General features: G+C 40.4%; 1 protein-coding gene across 3 annotated transcripts in view; it reads left to right on the top strand.

Moving 5' to 3' along the window:
* The first annotated feature begins 7,614 nt into the window (after positions 1-7,614).
* Positions 7,615-21,877, top strand: part of creb3l1 (cAMP responsive element binding protein 3-like 1) — a 79,227-nt gene continuing 64,964 nt past the window's right edge. Inside the window, exon 1 of one of the 3 annotated variants that reach the window (XM_060912093.1) lies at positions 7,615-7,971. In XM_060912093.1, coding sequence (XP_060768076.1) covers positions 7,870-7,971 — 102 coding nt within the window. In that variant the 5' untranslated portion in view covers positions 7,615-7,869. Of the gene's footprint in view, positions 7,972-8,478; positions 8,492-18,274; positions 20,445-21,877 lie in introns of those variants that run through there. The other 2 variants (XM_060912095.1, XM_060912094.1) reach the window with 2 other exon arrangements.

Genomic DNA, 21,877 nt, shown 5'->3' with positions numbered 1-21,877 from the left:
GAGTATAAAGATTGAACTCTGGAGCAATGGGAAAAGGTCATGTGGTTTGATAAGTCCAAATTTGCCCTATTCCTGAGTGATGGGCATAACAGGGTCAGAAGGGAAGTACATGAAGCAATGCATCCATCATACATAGTGGCCACTGTACAAGCCTCTGGAGGCAGTGTTATGATCTGTGGTTGCTTCATTTGGTCAGGTTGAGGGTCAGCAACATTATGTGGCAATAAATTGAAGTCAGCTGACGACCTGAATGTACTGAATGACCAGGTTATCACATCAGTGGATTTTTTTTCTTCCCTGATGGCACAAGCATAAAATTACGGCTCAGATTGTGAAAGAGTGGTTCAGGAAGCATGAGGAATCATTTTCACACATGAATTGGCCACCACAGAGTCCCGAACTTTACCCCATTGAGAATCTTTGGGATGTGCTTGGAGAAGACTTTATGCAGTGGTTTGACTCTCCCATCCTCAACACAAGATCTCACTGAAAAATTAACACAACTCTGGACCGAAATAAATGTTGTGACATTGCATAAGTTGATCGAAACAATGTCATGGTGAATGCATGCTGTAATCAAAGCTAAAGGTGGTCCAACCAAATATTAAAGTGTGCAGCTTTTTTTTTTTTTTGGCAGGGCAGTGTATAATAACAACATACACAAGGACTTGTTTGGCAAACATAAACAGATTTAAAAATGTGTTTAATCAATTTCTGTATGGAGATGTTCATTTAGAATTTATGGAAATATTCTCCATTGTCTGTAGGTTTTCCAACACCATAGAGTCTTTAGGACATAAGCTGTTGTGTGTGCTGTTTTGGGCAAATAATCAACTCTGGGGTGTTGAAAACAGCACATCATGTTGTGTTTTATTTCTCACTTAACAACCTGAAAGCGGTGTAAGATACATTTGAAAAGGAAAGAGAAAGAGGAAAAGTAGTGTCAATAATATAATGATTAACCTTAACCCAGTCTAGCTGCTCTGAGCAACGTTGGATCAAAAGAGAGCTCTAACCATCTCCACAAATCTCAAAGCTCTGGTAAAGCTGACTGTTCATATAAAGAAAGTGTGTGCAGGAGTTGTGTACAGTAGCTGCTCAAATAGTTATTTTTTAATCAATGTATTCTTCCGTTGTTTTGTTGTCACAAAATTATACTTTTGGCGTACACAAAATTCTCAAAATTTCAAATTGACACGGTTAGTCTTTATGATAAGTTGACTTTAACATGATTATTATTCATTGAAAATATTTTTAAAAGTCATCTGTCCACAAACATTTGACCAGGAGCGCATGACAGTGGCTAGATATTCTGAGAAGTTTTCCCATACCCCAGTATGTGGGAAGTATGTGAACACTGTGTTAAGGTTGCAGTTAATATAGGTTTTAAAAAACACAGCAACAGGGTCACACCTGGATCCTAGCTATGTTAATGTCAGAGTGTCATCGGATGCAGTCTGGGTCCCTGTAATCTGGACCACTGAGTGGGAAAGAGACCTGAACCAACAGGACATTTCAAAGTAGTGCCATAAGATTGTATTAAGATTGTAGATAGTAATTCATGTGTTGTGTCATGTATTGTATTTTGCCTTATTCGACAAGCTAATTAATTTAATCCTGACAAACATAGCACACATGTGTATCCAGTTCATGCAGAATATGATGAGTTAGCAATGTTCTGCAAACCTAATGTTTCTTGATATACTTGATTTTAATAAAAATATTTTCTGCAGTCTGAACAGTAAATAAAGAAATAAATACACAAAAGAACATGAAACCTTATTTCTCCCAACAGAATTCAAGACACATTTTGTATGTGGTTTCAACTCAAATCTCAATTTTTGGACTAGAGACTTGACTAATTTGACCAGCTAAATTGGATTTCATGGGTTTTTTTCTTCTTTTTTCATTCCATCACAGATTGCAGTGCACCATGCACACGCACGCACAAACACACACACCAATTTAGTCAAGCTACTGTTTTATTTTTAGAAGGTAGATAAAAAACAGAGAACCCAGATGGACATGAGGCAACATACAAAACTTGACCCAAGTTCAAGACTGACCCAAGGACTATTGCATTGTGAGGCAACAATGCTAGCCACTACACCATCATACCACCCTCATACAGAGCATGCAGTTTGAAAACTAGCATGATGGCAGATCAAGGAAGAACCTTCCTTCATTTTTATGCCTCCGCCACCGTGAGGTGCAGGAGGCATTATGTTTTCAGATTGTCCATCTGTCCGTGCGTCCGTCCGTCCGGAAACCTTCCGTCCGTCCATCTGTGCATTCGTGCATCCGTGCATGCGTCAGTCCCGAAACCTTGTGAACGCAGTATCTCAAAGGCTAATGAAAGGAATTTCACCAAACTTTCACCATTTGTGCATTTGGGGACAAAGATAAACTGATTAGATTTTGAGATCAAAAGGTCTAAGGCCAAGGTCACTGTGATGTCAAATGTCTGTCCGAAAACCTTATGAACACAATATCTCCAAGGCTAATTCAAGTAATTTCACCAGGTCATGATTACTGTGAGGTCAAATATCCATCCCCAAATCACAACTTAATAAGGCATGTAGTCTACCAGGCGGAGGCATCCCCATTGACGCCGTTGGCGTCGAGTTCTATCTAGTTTATACCAGTGCTGGCATGGTATACACCACCATCTTCTGTTTTTCACTGTTATCTTCAAATATGTTCATAATCATGACTGGACATTGTCCTTATGTGAAATATAATCAATAGCAAAATGTCAGAATCACTAACTAACTAACTAACTAACAAACAGAATTTTACTAAATAACAGAATTAATTTACTAACTTTCTCTCATGTCAGAGAGTTATTTAACAAGCTATATTTAACAGCTATAGTGTACGGACACAAGTGTTAGTACAACCCCGATTCCAAAAAAGTTGGGACAAAGTACAAATTGTAAATAAAAATGGAATGCAATGATATGGAAGTTTCAAAATTACATATTTTATTCAGAATAGAACATAGATGACATATCAAATGTTTAAACTGAGAAAATGTATCATTTAAAGAGAAAAATTAGGTGATTTTAAATTTCATGACAACAACACATCTCAAAAAAGTTGGGACAAGGCCATGTTTACCACTGTGAGACATCCCCTTTTCTCTTTACAACAGTCTGTAAATGTCTGGGGACTGAGGAGACAAGTTGCTCAAGTTTAGGGATAGGAATGTTAACCCATTCTTGTCTAATGTAGGATTCTAGTTGCTCAACTGTCTTAGGTCTTTTTTGTCGTATCTTCCGTTTTATGATGCGCCAAATGTTTTCTATGGGTGAAAGATCTGGACTGCAGGCTGGCCAGTTCAGTACCCAGACCCTTCTTCTACACAGCCATGATGCTGTAATTGATGCAGTATGTGGTTTGGCATTGTCATGTTGGAAAATGCAAGGTCTTCCCTGAAAGAGACGTCGTCTGGATGGGAGCATATGTTGCTCTAGAACCTGGATATACCTTTCAGCATTGATGGTGTCTTTCCAGATGTGTAAGCTGCCCATGCCACATGCACTAATGCAACCCCATACCATCAGAGACACAGGCTTCTGAACTGAGCGCTGATAACAACTTGGGTCGTCCTTCTCCTCTTTAGTCCGAATGACACGGCGTCCCTGATTTCCATAAAGAACTTCAAATTTTGATTCGTCTGACCACAGAACAGTTTTCCACTTTGCCACAGTCCATTTTAAATGAGCCTTGGCCCAGAGAAGACGTCTGCGCTTCTGGATCACGTTTAGATACGGCTTCTTCTTTGAACTATAGAGTTTTAGCTGGCAACGGCGGATGGCACAGTTAATTGTGTTCACAGATAATGTTCTCTGGAAATATTCCTGAGCCCATTTTGTGATTTCCAATACAGAAGCATGCCTGTATGTGATGCAGTGCCGTCTAAGGGCCTGAAGATCACGGGCACCCAGTATGGTTTTCTGGCCTTGACCCTTACGCACAGGGATTCTTCCAGATTCTCTGAATCTTTTGATGATATTATGCACTGTAGATGATGATATGTTCAAACTCTTTGCAATTTTACACTGTCGAACTCCTTTCTGATATTGCTCCACTATTTGTCGGTGCAGAATTAGGGGGATTGGTGATCCTCTTCCCATCTTTACTTCTGAGAGCCACTACCACTCCAAGATGCTCTTTTTATAGACCCTTTTCAGTCATGTGACCTTCGTAAACGTGACCACCATTTTGGACATGTAGCGGACTTCGGCTCGAATTGGTTTGAATGCGAGGAAGGCGACAAACGGAGAACATACAAGAAAAAGGAGCGAGATGCAGAAAATACCTTCGCTATCCAGCGACATAGGGCATTTACAGGGCGAGCAGAGGGAGAAATAACAACTGTAATGACACATTAGCAACACCGTACAGAAATAACGGTTTATGGCACAGACCCTTTCGGTTCTTGCTCATCTAGCTGCTACAATGACTGCTTAGACTGCAACAATAATACCTAACACACATTTAAGTATCCGTCGTAAAGACGTGAAACTCATCGAGTGACGAGTGTGTTCATTGATAAGCTAACACAATCTAAAAGTAGACATACCATCACACTGCCCTGGCGCTGTGTACAGTTTCCCTTCTATGGTTTGTGCACTCACTATTTGCCATTACTTTCTCCAACCGTTGTTACAGATTACAGGGAACGGCCTGGATTTAAGAGACAAATACATGTTCCTCTTATTTTGAACACTTATTTGTAGGCAGTGCTTAATTTGTAAAGTGGGAGGTCCCGGAGCGCAGAGGATGAGCGGCTCCGGTGCGGAAAAAAAGAGGGGGGCGCGGCGCTGCGCTTCTGGGCATGTTTTGTAATAACACTGCAAATTAAGTTCATCTGCAGATATTTTGTGGATGTCGTTTCATGAGAGAAATCACCAACAAGACAGATATCAAAATCAGACATTAACACTAAATAAACTTGCATTTTTTTATTTAATTATTTGTTGTTGTTTTTTTTTGTTACATAGTCAAAAGAGGTGTCGGATCACCGGATCCAGTGTAAATAGCTGCCGGAGCCAATGCCCGAGGTTCCGGAGCGTGCTCCGGCTTGCTCCCCCTCAAATTAAGCGCTGTTTGTAGGACACTACCTCTGATCTGTCCTACAGTCGACCAACAGCAAAGGAACACAACGCTAGCTAATGTCGTTAGCTAATAGCTACTACAGAAGAACAAAGAGGTTACAATGGGTTATTTTAGCCTATTTGGTTACACACTCGCCGCCACAGAATGTCAACAGCAATGTAATGCCTTTTCTGGCTAATTTTATTCGTCTTACCTCAAACAAAGTGGTCACTACACAAGCGTTGGTGTGCCGCTATCCATCTTCTCCGTCAGTCAGCATCTACCGGGATCCGATAAAATGATAACCCTTGCCTTGTTTGTTGATGGTTACTACATCCAGGTGCACAACAATATAGTGGCATGATGGAAGTCTTGCTGAAAATAAACACTTTCTTTGCTGCCGTTCCTCAATGCTGGCTGTGGTAAACTACTGGTAGTACATGTCCAAAATGGCGGCCACGTTTGTCGTGACGTCACGTGAAAAGGGTCTATATCCAGTCACGTTAATGACCTATTGCCAATTGACCTAATGAGTTGCAATTTGGTCCTCCAGCTGTTCCTTTTTTGTACCTTTAACTTTTCCAGCCTCTTATTGCCCCTGTCCAAACTTTTTTGAGATGTGTTGCTATCATGAAATTTCAAATGAGCCAATATTTGGCATAAAATTTCAAAATGTCTCACTTTCAACATTTGATATGTTGTCTATGTTCTATTGTGAATACAATATCAGTTTCTGAGATTTGTAAATTATTTCATTACGTTTTTATTTACAATTTGTACTTTGTCCCAACTTTTTTGGAATCAGGGTTGTACAATGTGCATAGATGTGTGATCGGAAAAAAAAAGCGCTTTGGGTGACTGAATGGGCGGTGTAGTGGTTAGCATTGTCACCTCACAGCAAGAAGGTCTGGGTTCGAGCCCCGTGGCTGGCGAGGGCCTTTCTGTGCAGAGTTTGCATGTCCTCCCTGTGTCTGCATGGGTTTCCTCCGGGTGCTCCGGTTTCCTCCACAGTCCAAAGACATGCAGGTTAGGTTAACTGGTGACTCTAAATTGACTGTAGGTGTGAATGGTTGTCTGTGTCTATGTGTCAGCCCTGTGATGACCTGGCAACTTGTCCAGGGTGTACCCTGCCTTTCGCCCATAGTCAGCTGGGATAGGCTCCAGCTTGCCTGCGATCCTGTAGAACAGGATAAAGCGGCTAGAGATAATGAGATGAGATAATAAGCATAATAAACATGCTAATTTATGACATTTTATGTGTTTGCTAATTCCATGCAGAAAAACTCAACCCCGTTATTTTCAACCCTGTTATTTATTTAAAACACAGTTAGTTGTTGGTGCCTGAAATCTTTTCAATGGTTAAATGCATGCTTCTTTAGACTCAGTGTTGCTCACTCTTTTATACAAGATGACAGGTCACTTCTCTGTTACTGTTACGTCCAAGGAGTTTCTCTGTAACCTTATGGTTTTTGTTGCAAATTTCTTAAGTCAAGATGCACCATGTGGTTTCATGGTAGACTCACAGCTCCAAGGCCCCTGGTTTGATCCCACTGGTTATATGGGTTTCCTCTGGGTTCTCCAGTTTCCTCTTACTGTTCAAAAACACAGAGATTGGGTAGGATTGGATTGGATATGTTATATTGCTCTTAAGTGTGAAACTGTGTCTGCATGGTACTCTGTGATGAACTCCATCCCTTTTAGAGTGAATTTTCCTGCCCTGCACCCAGTGGATCTGGATCCAGATCCACCAGGATGAAACAGTTACTGAAGATGACTAATACCCCTTTTTGACCGACAGGGAACAGGTTTCCTTCTGATTCACGCAGCAAATTTTGAACCATTCAGAGCATTTCAAACAAAAATAAATAGGTTCAGAACCTGAAAAGTTGGTTCCCAGCTGGAACTAAAATATAGCTGGTTTTTCCAGCGCGAACTGTGATATCAGTGGGCATGTCATTAGTTTGGAGAGGAAGCAGAACGCGGTGATGGAGAATGCAAGGGAAATGGATACATCTTCAGAAAAAATGGACCAGAAACAAATATCTGCAATAACAGAACAAAAGCTCGCAGGTAGTCAATGCACTGCCATCTTGCTACTACTGTTTACTCCCTTGTGAATTTTTCAACACCTTCTGCTCATGACACATCCTTGATTACAACAGTTCTGTTCAAAACTGGTGAACAATGTGAGCTGGTTCACTAGCTGGCACCAAGGTTCAAAGAATCCTGAACAGAACCGGTTCAAGAACCTGTTCCCTGTTGATCGAAAAGGGGTACCTATGAAAGGTACACCATGAACGAAATACTAAAAAGGAAAACATTTCATGTGCTTTATACGCTTTAGATGATCTTTCTTGCAGTTAATCGAATCTCCCAGATATCGAAGCCCTCAGTAAATGAGTACTGTCGCTTTAAGCATAGTGGGCGTGAACGGAGCGTGTTTAAAAAGAGAAAGTGAGGTGGGGCTTATTATAATATTCATGACCTCTGTTGCTCCTTGGGGATAGCGCTGATGAATGAGACATTTAGCAGAGACACGAGCATACGGCTCGCTTTAATTCACTCAGACTGACCTGGACAGAGTGACTCAGGCAGCAGTTATTCCGCCTCGGATGAACGAGACATCACAGATCACACGAGTGCGAGTGGCTTAGCTGCAGAAGGGCTGCAATTTTCTGTCTGATTTTATTTAGATTGTAGATTCTGGTGTGCATCCTTACCCAATTGAGACGTTATTTATCAGATCAAGTTCTGTTCATCACCAGTATGGACACCATATTGGACAGTTTCGCCTCGGACAAACTTTTCCCAAATCCCAACCTGTTGGATCTGGAGGACCTGAACGAGTCCGACTTTCTCACTAATGTGGTAAGTGTTTATTCATTTCAGATTGATCACTCATGACAGAAAGACCAGAATCATTTGATTCTTCTGATTTTATATAAAAAAGGAAGACTTTCATAAGGTAAACTCGTGAGCAGCTGTCTTTATTTATAATCCAATGGTATAAAATCGGATCCCGATCACAACATATCACTGCACTTTCCACTCAATATAACGACACAGTGCACTGGTTTATTTGCCTGATTTAGCACGCCGTACACATTTGTTTACTTGTATGTTTTTTTTCGCGCATTTGTCTTGCAAATTAAGTTTAAACAAGACGCCTGGAGTTAGCCAGCTGTGAAGTTTGCACAGCTGGGAGAGCGGAAGCGCTTTCCTCCAACACGAGTGGGCGGGCCCTCTAGAGAGAGTGGGCAGTGACTGGAAGTTTGTGTGCTTACCAGGCCGCGCCCCCAGGAAGCCTATATTCTGGTTGTTGCATCCGGCTGGTAGTGAAGCTCTTATTAAACTAGGGTCGGATAGATGGCTGAGTTCCTGTACTGGGGTCAGAAATCACACACACAAAGACTGCATTTACAGTGGCATTTTCATTAGAAATATATCAAACATTAAATGTTAAACCATTAGCTTACTATCACTCCCAGCAGCAGGCTAGGACATGTCTCACACTCTTATCTCAGCTTGTTTTTCATACTCTGTTTTTGTCTGTTTCTCTCTGTGTGTCTCTATCTGTCTCTATCATTCTCAGTCCAGACTAAACTCTTGATCATATAAACACAAACAAACAGAAGATATTTTTGTGCATTTTCATTGCAAGGAATTGTAAGAAAAGTACTAACTCTTACCTTAACCCTACCCCTTGAAACTTTTCAAGAAAGCTTCAGTTGTGCAAATTCTTGCACATTTGCAAATGTTACTTTCTGAGCACAGTCGTTTCAACAAAGAATCACCCCTGTTCATTCGTTCGTTCGTTCATTTTCTGTGCTGCTTATCCACTGAGGGTTGAGGCTAAGATGGAGTTAATTCCAGCTGACACTGGGTGAGAGGTGGGGTACACCCTGGACAGATCACTGATCTATCACGGGACAGACAGACAGACAGTCATTCACACTCACGTTCACATCTATGGGGAATTTAGAGTATCCAGTTTACCTAAACTGCATGTCTTTGCACTATGGGAGGAAACCGGAGCACCCGGAGAAAACTCACAAAGGCATGAGGAGAACATTCAAGCTCCACACAAAGATCCCTGATGGACTAGCAGGTTCGAACTCAGAACCTACTTGCTGTGCAAATCAAAGTGCAAATCTTGACATAGCTATACAGGACTATCTACAGCAGCAGAAAGTGAGTCATAAGTGCAGAAATTATCTCTGTTCTGCTGTCAGGCTAAATCCAGGCAATAAAGTAGCACAGAGGTGCTAAGGAATCAGAGTATTTGACTAGTGGAGGAGAGTAGCATCCGTATGTGATTCATTAGGACACCCCCTCCCCCATCACCTGATTTGGTCCATGACGCACTCATGCCAGGCGCAAACTAGCCCCCACTGAGGCCTGAGACATAAACAGTGCATGCTCGAGTATAGGCATAAAGGCAAGACCAGACAGACTTTATTTAGGCTTTGACCTTTTTTCTTCATAGAAGCTGATATGTCACTAAAATGAAATTGCATACAATAGTGCTTGAAAGTTTGTGAACCCTTTAGAGTTTTCTATATTTCTGCATAAATATGACCTAAAACATCACCAGATTTTCACACAAGTTCTAAAAGTAGATAAAGAGGAACCCAGTTAAACAAATGAGACAAAAATATTATACTTGGTCATTTATTTATTGAGGAAAATGATCCAATATTACATATTCGTGAGTGGCAAAAGTATGTGAACTTTTGCTTTCAGTATCTGGTGTGACCCCCTTGTGCAGCAATAACTGCAACTAAATGTTTCCGGTAACTGTTGATCAGTCCTACACACCAACTTGGAGGAATTTTAGCCCATTCTGCCATACAGAACAGCTTCAACTCTAGGATGTCGGTGGGTTTCCTCACATGAACTGCTCGCTTCAGGTCCTTCCACAACATTTCGATTGGATTAAGGCCAGGACTTTGACTTGGCCATTCCAAAATATTAACTTTATTCTTCTTTAACTATTCTTTGGTAGAACGACTTGTGTGCTTAGGGTCATTGTCTTGCTGCATGACCCACCTTCTCTTGAGATTCAGTTCATGGATAGATGTCCTGACATTTTCCTTTAGAATTTGCTGGTATAATTCAGGATTCATTGTTCCATCAACGATGGCAAGCCATCCTGGCCCAGATGCAGCAAAACAGGCCCAAACCATGAGACTACCACCACCATGTTTCACAGATGGGATAAGGCTCTTATGCTGGAATGCAGTGTTTTCCTTTCTCCAAACATAACACTTCTCATTGAAACTAAAAAGTTCTATTTTGGTCTCATCCGTCCACAAAACATTTTTCCAATAGCCTTCTGGCTTGTCCACATGATCTTTAGCGAACTGTAGACAAGCAGCAATATTCTTTTTGGAGAGCAGTGGCTTTCTCCTTGCAACCCTGCCATGCACACCATTGTTGTTCAGTGTTCTCCTGATGGTGGACTCATGAACATTAACATTAGCCAATATGAGAGAGGCTTTCAGTTGCTTAGAAGTTACCCTGGGGTCCTTTGTGACCTTGCCGACTATTACACGCCTTGCTCTTGGAGTGATTTTTGTTGGTCGACCACTCCTGGGGAGGGTAACAATGGTCTTGAATTTCCTCCATTTGTACACAATGTGTCTGACTGTGTATTGGTGGAGTTCAAACTCTTTAGAGATGGTTTTGTAAGCTTTTCCAGCCTGATGAGCATCAACAATGCTTGTTCTGAGGTCCTCAGAAATCTCCTTTGTTCGTGCCATGATACACTTCCACAAATGTGTTGTGAAGATCAGACTTTGATAGATCCCTGTTCTTTAAATAAAACAGGGTGCCCACTCACACCTGATTGTCATCCTATTGATTGAAAACACCTGACTCTAATTTCACCTTCAAATTAACTGCTAATCCTAGAGGTTCATACTTTTGCCACTCACAGATATGTAATGTTGGATCATTTTCCTCAATAAATAAATGACCAAGTATAATATTTTTTGTCTCATTTGTTTAACTGGGTTCTCTTTGTCTACTTTTAGGACTTGTGTGAAAATCTGATAATGTTTTAGGTCATATTTATGCAGAAATATAGAAAATTCTAAAGGGTTCACAAACTTTCAAGCACCGCTGTATGATGTCCAAAGGCAAGCAGTTTACTGTTGTCTGAGTGCTACGATTTCTAAATGAAGGTCTTTAGTACGAGCTACCATAAGAGCTCACTAATTTACTGTGTTAGAGTTGACTTGGCTGGAGGTGTGTGTGTGTGTGTGTGTGTGTGTGTGTGTGTGTGTGTGTGTGATTATGTCTACAAAGGATTCGGTCCAGATGTCTGGCGTTTAGCAGCAACTGTGCAGTCAAGTCTTTTTTGAAATAATGCTGAGAGAGGAAAGGAAGACAGCAAGAATAAGAGAGATGAGATCAAATGATAGTAGTAAATGAACTGATGACTCTGTGTATTTATGCCTAAGCTAGAGAGAGGCAGAAAGCAATAGAGTTATGTATGTATGAGTGCTCTGTGTGTCGCTCTGCTCTGAGGTGAGTATGTGAGATTCTTGCCCTGACAGGTTCAATGAATGGTTCACTTTGTTCCTTCAGGGAAGAAGCAACATTCAGTACCCCCAGTCTATACATACACACACGCACACCCTCAGGCATAGATAATAGAGTGCATTTGTTTTACTCTGCCATTATGGGGTATAAGTGTAGGTGGGTCATTTCGGAGATTTATTTATAACCAGAAATTCCTCCACACTGTGGTTGTGTGTGTGTGTGTGGACTCTAACTTTAGGGTAATTGCAAGGCTCATGTTTATGGGTGGAAGTCACATTCTACTGTTTGTTTAAGATCCCACAGGACTTTGTTAAAGTTGAGCAGAAAGACGTTGCTTTTATTGAAGTACCGACCTCTTTTTCTATTCACGTTTAATTTATCGGAATTTTGAGATTCACAGATTATATTTCACTAATAATATTTGTTCGGTTCTTGCATTATCCTGAAGTAGAAACAAAAAATTAATCATTGTCTCACTTCCGGTCTGTCTGTATTTGTGTGTGTGTGTGTGTGTGTGTGTTCAGAGAGACATATCTATTTATATGGGGAGAGATGAGAAATCAGAAAACATGTCTACCACTAGGATCTAGGATGTATAGGATGCACGATTATATCTCAGATATATTTGGCAACATCCCAATGACCTCCTGCTCTCGTAGATAGCTAGCTGGCTTGTAACTACTAATCAGCTAGCTTTCTTAACAAAACATTTAATCAATCAATTCAATCAGTAGTTGATTATCTTTTCCTATAACAACAGATACTGAAGTGTTTTTTATACCTTTTATACCACAGTCTATTTTACAACAACTAATTTCTAAAGATTGACATTTTCATTTTGTGGAATGTCCTCGAAACAAGTTAGTTCCTATTATCACTTGCATCATATCAGCATCTATACAGCAAACAGTTGTTCCCTCACCAGTCTCTTTCTTTTCTTTCATTTGGACGTTACAAAGCACTGACACTGGAGACTCCTTACACTGCATCCCTTTGATAAATAATAGTCATGGCAATTACAGGTCAGGCGAGTCTCACCTGTCCTGAACAGAGAGCCATGAGGTGTGTTTGTAATGTTCTGTGATTATACAATCATGAAAAGTATGATAATCTTTTGATACTATCAAATTTTATCATTTAGCTGTCACTACACTGGATGCATTTTAGTATTTGTTTTGAATTGCTCATTCACTGATCCTTATAAACTGTACAAATGTCATAGGTCAAGTAAGGTTAAATAACTCTCTGCACCTACATATAGCTCCAATTTGAATGACTTTATTCAACAGATTTATCTGATTAAAGTATTTTTAGTACTGATGATGATTAGATATAGATTTTCAGTCCTTGTCACTGGAATTTTGGGAGCCACTCCTGCTTTGGGGATTTAGGGAGAGCAGGAGTGACAGAGAGAAGGAAGAAGGAAAACTGGGATTGAGGAAGAGAGGATCATCTTAAAGGGAGGAGAGAGGTGAAAGTGGGTAAGAAGAGATGCATTCCTGCACACCACACTACAATGAGGGCTTAGAATAGTTAGATAATTTCCAGTATATACAAAGAAATTGAGAAGGAAGGATGGAGAGAGCCATCTGCATTACTCTTAAATACATTTTACTCTGTGCCAAACATTTTACCTTCACGTTTTTCCCCTGCAAATAGATTGAAATTGAACAGTGGTTTACTTCTTTATCACTTTCTTGCTTTGGCCAGGTGTCCAGATTTATTTTCAATTTCACTGCTCTACACTCACCTGCCACTTTATTAGGTACACCCATACACCTGCTGTTTTTTGGCATTATCTAATCAGCCAATCCCTTGACAGCAGCACAATGCATAAAATCATGCAGATGCAAATCAAGAGCTTCAGTTAATGTTCACTTCAAATAGCAGAATGGGAAAAATTGTGATCTCTATGACTTTCACTGTGACATGGGTGTTGGTACCAGATGGACTGGTTTGAGTATTTCAGAAACTGCTGATCATCTGGGGTCTTCCTCCTTACAGCTGAACATAACAATAGTGCATAAAATGGTGATAATTAGTGACCTCACCATGTGGTCCTGTTGTTGATAGAATTAGCAGTGTAAGCTCAGCAGTGGAGTCAGTCATTTCACTAACAGTGTTCCTGCATGATGATGCGATGGATTTCACTGGCAAAAGGTTAAATATGCATATCTCTTGACTACATTACTGATGAGGACAATTGGGCAAAGTGAAATGTAATCTCTCTCTCTCTCTCTCTCTCTCTCTCTCTCTCTCTCTCACATGCACATACGCATAAGAAGCAGTTCATCTAGACCTTTTCTAATGTTTTGGATGCTTAGCTTGTTTCTCAAGGTGTGTGCATGAAGGTTTTGCACTTTCTTGAAAGCCATACATCTCTGTCTGGCTGGAAAGTTTTAGAAAAATGATGAAGTTGTCTTGAGCTGCTTTGAGTCAAAAGTTCTTTGAATAGTTAGTGTCCACTGGTTTGATGGGAAAAGCCCAATCACACATTCACCCTTTATTCAAGTCTCCTATTTCCTATTACGTAATGTAGCCTGATGATGGCTTTTTTTCTGGGATTGGGAGGAGTGTGCAACACAATGCTTGCAGGTAGATGTCAAATCAGATAGATCAGTTCTATGTTATCCCAGCTGGTTTGGGTAAATACGGTCTCAGTTACCTGTCACTCAGTGCACTTTTTTCTATTCATTCTTCTGCAGCATCTGCAGTTTCTCCAGCTGAAAGAGGAAAGATCGCTGTCATGTCTGGACTGCTCTTGCTCCCAAGGCTCAAAGGAGCTAGAGACCATGTGGTGTAGATGAAGATGCCATAGCTCACTGCAATTCAATGCAACTGCAATACTTCACATTCTTGAAATGCTCTCAGCCTAATCCTAATCTCTATCTCATGTATCTGTAAAGATTACAAGTGAGAATTTTACAGCTTTTCATGTGCAGAGAAAAGAACAGAAAACCAGTTTACTTAAAATCGAAACCTCACGGTATAGTAATTCATTACTACACCCATTACACTCTTACAGTAGAAGTCTTACAATGAAACACATCAAAAGGTCTCCCCAAAGCTGTTCTTATAACAGCGTATTAAACTTTTAAGTACTGGAGAAATACAATGAAAAGTTAGTCTGGTTCCTGCCATTTTCCTGAAGGTTTTGTGGTATGTGCAATGAGGCACTTAACGCCATGTTTATTTTGAGCTAAGATGGCTCCATTGGTTATGTATAACTATAAATTATTTGCTCTGAAAAAGGAACACCATCCCACGAAGAACTAATTACAAAGATTTACAGCTAAATTTACAAATATCTTTGACCCAAGAAGTTCATGAAAGTTCATGTGGTTTATTGGCTGACCTAACAACTGCCTTCCTTATAAGTTACTTTTCAAATCAAAGGGTTTTCAGGTTGAAATTCCAGTCCATTGGTGTCCAATTGCTGCAAGAGCTACAGAAAAAATAAAGATTTATAAATAAAGATAAAATCATGTAATACCTCTAATTCTAATCAAATTCCTTTAAGGCATTGTATTTGTGGTCCTTGAAACTAACAAAATAAAATCATGTAATACCTCTAATTCTCATCAAATTCCTTTAAGGCATTTTATTTATGGTCCTTGAAACAAACAAAATAAGAAAGGCAAAAGATGTTTTAAACATAAGTTTAAGGAAAATAATTTAAACATTAATTAAAACATATCTACAGCTCTTAAAACAGCATTTTGTGAATCCATCCATCATCTGTAACTGCTTATCCTGTGCAGGGTTGCAGGCAAGCTGGAGCCTATCCCAACTGACTATGGGTGAGAGGCGGGGTACACCCTGGACAAATCGCCAGGTCATCGCAGGGCTGACACAGAGACACAAACAATCATTCACGCTCACGGTCAATTTAGAGCCACCAATTAACCTAACCTGCATGTCTTTGGACTGTGGGGGAAACCGAGAGGAAACCCACGCAGTCCAAATACGCAATGTCTGCATGGGCATCCAGAGGAAACCCACGCAGACACGGGGAGAACATGCAAACTCCACACAGAAAGGCCCTCATCGGCCACTGGGCTTGAACCCAGGACCTTTTTGCTGTGAAGCAACAGTACTAACCACTACACTACCGTGCTGCCCCATTTTGTGAATCACATACTTGAAACATCTTTTTCCATGAGTCACCCATTATAGATTATAATAAAAATCAACATTTTAGTTTCTCACATCACAACATTCACTCAGCCCTTTTACCTGAACACATTCACCCCTCTGAAATATTTTAAATATTCTACAAGTCACGTGTTCAATAGGAAACTGCATCATTCAAACTCCCTGAAGATCATGAGCAAAAGAAAGTCAAGTTTTCTTCTCATTCTTATTTTTTCAATGATATAGTGATACTGACTAGCTCACTTTGAACATTTACCCAAATTATAGACTAAAAGTAAAATTTATCCATCCATCCATACCAGGGTCACAAGGGAAGCTGGAGCCAATCTCAACTGACTTCAGATGAGAGGCAGGGTTCACCCTGGGCAGGTCACTAACACACAGACAAATACACCTATGGGTAATTTCTAGTGGCTAGCTGAATTAATCTGCATGTCTTTGGACTGTTGGAGGAAACCAGAGCACCTGGAGCAAACACGGGGAGAACATGCAAACTCTACACAGAAAAGCCCCAGTCAGCTGCAAGATTTGAACCCAGAATCTTCTTGCTGTCAGACGACAGCACTAACCACTGCACCACCCCAGTAAATTATTAATTTTAAGAAAATAACTATTTTAATATGGACCATTTAAAATGTCCATATTGTCCTCATGATGTTAGCATGGATGCTATTTAACCCCATTTTGTGCATTTGCTAATTCGATTATTAAATAAAACCCTCAGCCCTGATACTCTCAAATCTGTCACATATTTAAGAGCAAACTGTTTCAACTGTCAGGAAGGAAATATTATAGAAAATGAAGTTCTTACATGTTCTCTTAGATTTAGTGTTCAAAAATGATGAACATTTTCATTTTGAGAGAAGGACTAAATGGCACCACAATTATGGAATCACCCAATCATAGACCTAGTAGCACTAACAGTGCCTCCTAACCGTATACTAAATCACAGAGACATTTCCTGTTTCTAGTGTTAATAGCAGTGTAATTTTACTGACTTATAGATATTGTTAGATTTTAGCTGTTCCACATGCCACTTGAATTAGAGACATACACTGCAAGATGTGACACTGATGTATGGTTTGGTTAAATCAGCTACAAATATATACCAGACACACACACAAATACCATCCCTCTCGTTCAGACTTTATTCTTGCCCAAACACTTCAGGGGAGAAGATGTAACTGGAGCACACTGGTAGGATGGTGCAGGCTTACAGTAGACTGGGTTGAGGATTTGAATTCAGTCAAATAGCATCCCAAGCACTTAATCATGTTTGGTTTAGGAATGTGCATAGTAGTTTTTCATTTTGTATTTTTTGCCATCACACTGAGCTCTTGAACTTCCCCCATTTCTGCCCTTAGTTTTGTTTGTTTGTTTGTTTGTTTGTTTGTATCAAAGATCCCATTAATTCCACACACCACTGGAATTAATGGGATCTTAATGGGGCGGCATGGTGGTGTAGTGGTTAGCATGATTGCCTCACAGCAAGAAGGTTCCGGGTTCGAACCCAGCGGCCAGTGAGGGCCTTTCTGTGTGGAGTTTGCATGTTCTCCCCGTGTCTGCGTGGGTTTCCTCCAGGTGCTCCAGTTTCCCCCACAGTCCAAAGATATGCAGTTAGGTTGACATGGGCTGAGGTGCCCTTGAGCAAGGTACCTAACCCCTGACTGCTCCCTGGGCGCTGTAGTGTGGCTGCCCACTGCTCTGAGTATGTGTGCATGTGTTCACTGCTTCAGATGGGTTAAATGCAGAGGATGAATTTCACTGTGCTTGAAGTGTGCCTCTGACAAATAAAGGTTTCTTTCTTCTTCTTCAGTGTTTCAAAGAACCCGTTCCTCTGAAGCTGAGACAAGTGCCAATGTTTGCAAAAGTCCTTGAGGTCATTTACATATGGATACTCTCTGTTTTCTGTTTGTCTAGTAGTGTTTTCAACCTTGGAAATAACTGTACTTTTAATACAAAATATCTATTTTGAAATATTCATTACAGTCACTGGGGTGAATGTATTTTGACACTTATTTCGATTACGTTCATTATGTCTTATATTAAATATAGTTAGTATTTTTTTTTTTTTTTTTTTTTTTTTTTTTTTTTTTTCTTTTTTAACAGACATCTAATTTTTTAGGTTTGTTTACCTGACATGTTTCGACGTATAACTTCCGTCTTCCTCAGAGTGTCTCCGGATGTTGTTGGTGACGCATCTTTTATCAGCTGATGTTTCTGAAGGCGTGGCCTTCCTGTCTGGATTGACAGGTCGGTCACGCCTTAAACTGTCTGTTCGTCCCCTGCAAGATGGCACTCCAGGTATGGGAGAGCATGTATGCTCCCTCATCCCGGTTGATGGTCCTCGGGCTTCGCTTACGGATCTCCATGGCCTCCCTGATCCAGCGCTGATGTTTGTTATCTTCTGTGCGGATGACTCTGGCATTCCCCCAGTCCATAATGTGATTTTCCCTTTTGCAATGATCTGTTATAGCTGACTTATAATTTTCCTGTTGTGCCTTTTCTTTTATTGTTCGGGTTTGTCTTGTAGCTGTCTCCTTTTCGCACTCTTTCTTATGTTCATTTTTTCTTGTATTGAAACTCCTTCCTGTTTCCCCAATGTAAGTTTTATTGCATAATTGGCATGGAATCTCATATATGGTGTTGCATCTGTTGTCCGGATGTATTCTGTCTTTGGGATGAACCAGGATCTGACGGAGTGTTGTGTGTGGTTTGACAGGTGTGTTAATGTTGTGTTTCCTCATTACTCTTTGAATGCGTTCAGTTATTCCCCTGATGTATGGTAATGTAACTACTCCCCTGTGTTCTTGTTTGTTAGTTTGTTTTTTCCCTTTCTTCTGTGTTTTGTTGTTCTTAACCTGTTCCGCCCCTTTGGATATTGCCCATTGTGGATATTGACATGCCTTCAGTGCGTGTTGTATATGTTGTTCCTCCTGTTCTTTGTCCTGTGAATCTGTAATTATTGCTGTGCGTTCATGTAATGTTCTAACTACTGATATTTTGTGCATTATGGGGTGTTCGGAAGTCCAGTTTAAATATTGGTCGGTGTGTGTGGGTTTCCTGTGTACTTTTATTTTGATGTCCCCATCTTCCGTGTGTTGTATTTTCAAATCCAAAAATGCTATTGACTGCTCTGTCTCTTCTTCATGTGTGAATTTTATATTGCCGGTATTGTCTATGGTGTTGAGATGGTCGGTGAGCTGTTGAGTGTGTCCCCTCTTCACTTTTTCCAATATGTCGTCCACATACCGTTTCCAGAGTGTTGGTCTGTATTCCGATGGTATTGTAGTGAGTGCTTTCTGCTCCAGATCTTCCATGAAAAAGCCGCACATGATGGCTGATAGTGGGTCTCCCATGGCAAAACCTTCCTTCTGTCTGTAAATTGTATTCCTGAACTGAAAGTATGTGGATGTGGCGATGAATTGAAGGAGCTGAGTGATGTCTTGTACAGTGAGGTTTGTGCGTTTCTTGAGCGTCCTGTCTGTTTTTAATTTGTCTTGTACTACCTGTATGGTGGCTTCCGTGGGTGTTCTGGTGAAAAGAGATATGACGTCGTGTGATATGAAAACTTCATCTTGCTGCATTTTGATGTTTTTTAGTTCTTCTGCCAGTTGTTTTGAGTTCTTGCAATGTTGGTCTGTGAGTCCTAGTAATGGTTTAATTATTTCGGTGAGTGCTTTTGATAAGTTGTATGTGACTGAACCAATGCTGTCTACTATGGGGCGTAATGGTGTTCCTGGTTTGTGTATTTTTGGTGTGCCGTAAATCCTGGGGATGACATTGGCTGTGGGTACTAAATGATTGTAAGCCTGCTTGTCTATTTTGTTTTCTTTGAGTAGTGGTTTGAGTAGTGCTTTAAGTTTCTTTTTCTTGTCTTCTGTTGGGTCTTTTTTTAATATTTCAAATGCGTTGTCACTGAGTAATTCATTCATTTTTCGTTCATATTCATCCGTGTCCATAATGACTGTTGTCCTGCCTTTATCTGCTGGGAGGATTGTGATATCTTTATTTTTTGATAACGTTCTCATGGCTTTGGCTTCCTGTTTTGTGATGTTACTGGGTGGTGGTTTGGCCGTTTTCAATATACCAGCTATTGCGTTTCTTAGTGCTGCTTTTTGTCCCTGATCCTGTATTTTCTCACATGCTAATTCAGTTGCCAGAATGAATTCATCGTGAGGTATATTGTTCGGTGTGACAGCGTAGTTGAGTCCTTTTGCCAGTATACTGCGTTCTGCTTGTGAGAGTTTGTACCTTGATATATTATGAATCCATTTTTCGTTGATGTGCGCGTGCTCCGGTTCTGCCTTCTTTTTCCATGCGATGAGTTTGTCCAGTTTTCGTATTTGTCGGGTTTTTGTCATGGTGAATTCCTGTTCGTGTATGTCTGCCAAGTGTCCGTGTATTGCCATTTCCATTTCCTTGCTTTGGGGAAACCGGCGTTTGAAAGTTTCCGTCTCCCTGTGTAGTTCGCTGTTGATATTGTTTAGTTTATCCGTTGTGCACCGTATCCGTTCTTTTACCAGAGTCATCCGCACTTTCCTGATCATCTTTTCCGCGTTTCTGGTTGGAATCGGGTTCTTGATGTTCAGGCTGGCCGGTACCACTTCTTCATCCCGGCAGCGCAGATTGAACCTCAGGTGATTCCTGTAGCGTGCCCGTTTCTGTGTCAGTCTCTCTAGGCGGCGAAACTCCTTGATGCTTTCGTCTCCGTAACTAATTCTTAATATTTCGATTACGTTCATTATGTCTTATATTAAATATAGTTAGTATTTTTTTTTTTTTTCTTTTTTAACAGACATCTAATTTTTTAGGTTTGTTTACCTGACATGTTTCGACGTATAACTTCCGTCTTCCTCAGAGTGTCTCCGGATGTTGTTGGTGACGCATCTTTTATCAGCTGATGTTTCTGAAGGCGTGGCCTTCCTGTCTGGATTGACGCCTTAAACCATACATCAGGGGAATAACTGAACGCATTCAAAGAGTAATGAGGAAACACAACATTAACACACCTGTCAAACCACACACAACACTCCGTCAGATCCTGGTTCATCCCAAAGACAGAATACATCCGGACAACAGATGCAACACCATATATGAGATTCCATGCCAATTATGCAATAAAACTTACATTGGGGAAACAGGAAGGAGTTTCAATACAAGAAAAAATGAACATAAGAAAGAGTGCGAAAAGGAGACAGCTACAAGACAAACCCGAACAATAAAAGAAAAGGCACAACAGGAAAATTATAAGTCAGCTATAACAGATCATTGCAAAAGGGAAAATCACATTATGGACTGGGGGAATGCCAGAGTCATCCGCACAGAAGATAACAAACATCAGCGCTGGATCAGGGAGGCCATGGAGATCCGTAAGCGAAGCCCGAGGACCATCAACCGGGATGAGGGAGCATACATGCTCTCCCATACCTGGAGTGCCATCTTGCAGGGGACGAACAGACAGTTTAAGGCGTGACCGACCTGTCAATCCAGACAGGAAGGCCACGCCTTCAGAAACATCAGCTGATAAAAGATGCGTCACCAACAACATCCGGAGACACTCTGAGGAAGACGGAAGTTATACGTCGAAACATGTCAGGTAAACAAACCTAAAAAATTAGATGTCTGTTAAAAAAGAAAAAAAAAAAAAAAAAAAAAAAAAATACTAACTATATTTTGACACTTGTATGGCATTATGAACAAATTTCTCAATAGATAAATTATGTTTCAGGGACTACACTGCCCAGTTGGGTTTGTGTCGGGTATTTATTTGGCTTCTGTGCAACTAAAATACAGAGGGAAGGGGTAACACTAACAGTGTGGGCAACAGAAGAAAATCTGGGGATTCAGAAACCCACAGGAAATCGCATTTAATGTGTGATCTGTGATTGCAGAGTAAAAAAAAACACATTAATTAGGGCTGGGTGATATAGCTGAAAAATGTATCACAATAAAATGTTTAATTTAAGTTGCTATTGATAATTATTGATCATTTTAATAACATTTTCAATAGGCTAATTACCAGGAAATAAAGGTTGAATTTAGCCACTTTATTTTCAATTGAAACACCTTA

Source organism: Neoarius graeffei, chromosome 27, assembly GCF_027579695.1.
Source record: "Neoarius graeffei isolate fNeoGra1 chromosome 27, fNeoGra1.pri, whole genome shotgun sequence".
Classification (NCBI taxonomy): Eukaryota; Metazoa; Chordata; class Actinopteri; order Siluriformes; family Ariidae; genus Neoarius; species Neoarius graeffei.
This window is presented reverse-complemented; position numbering and strand designations above follow the sequence as displayed.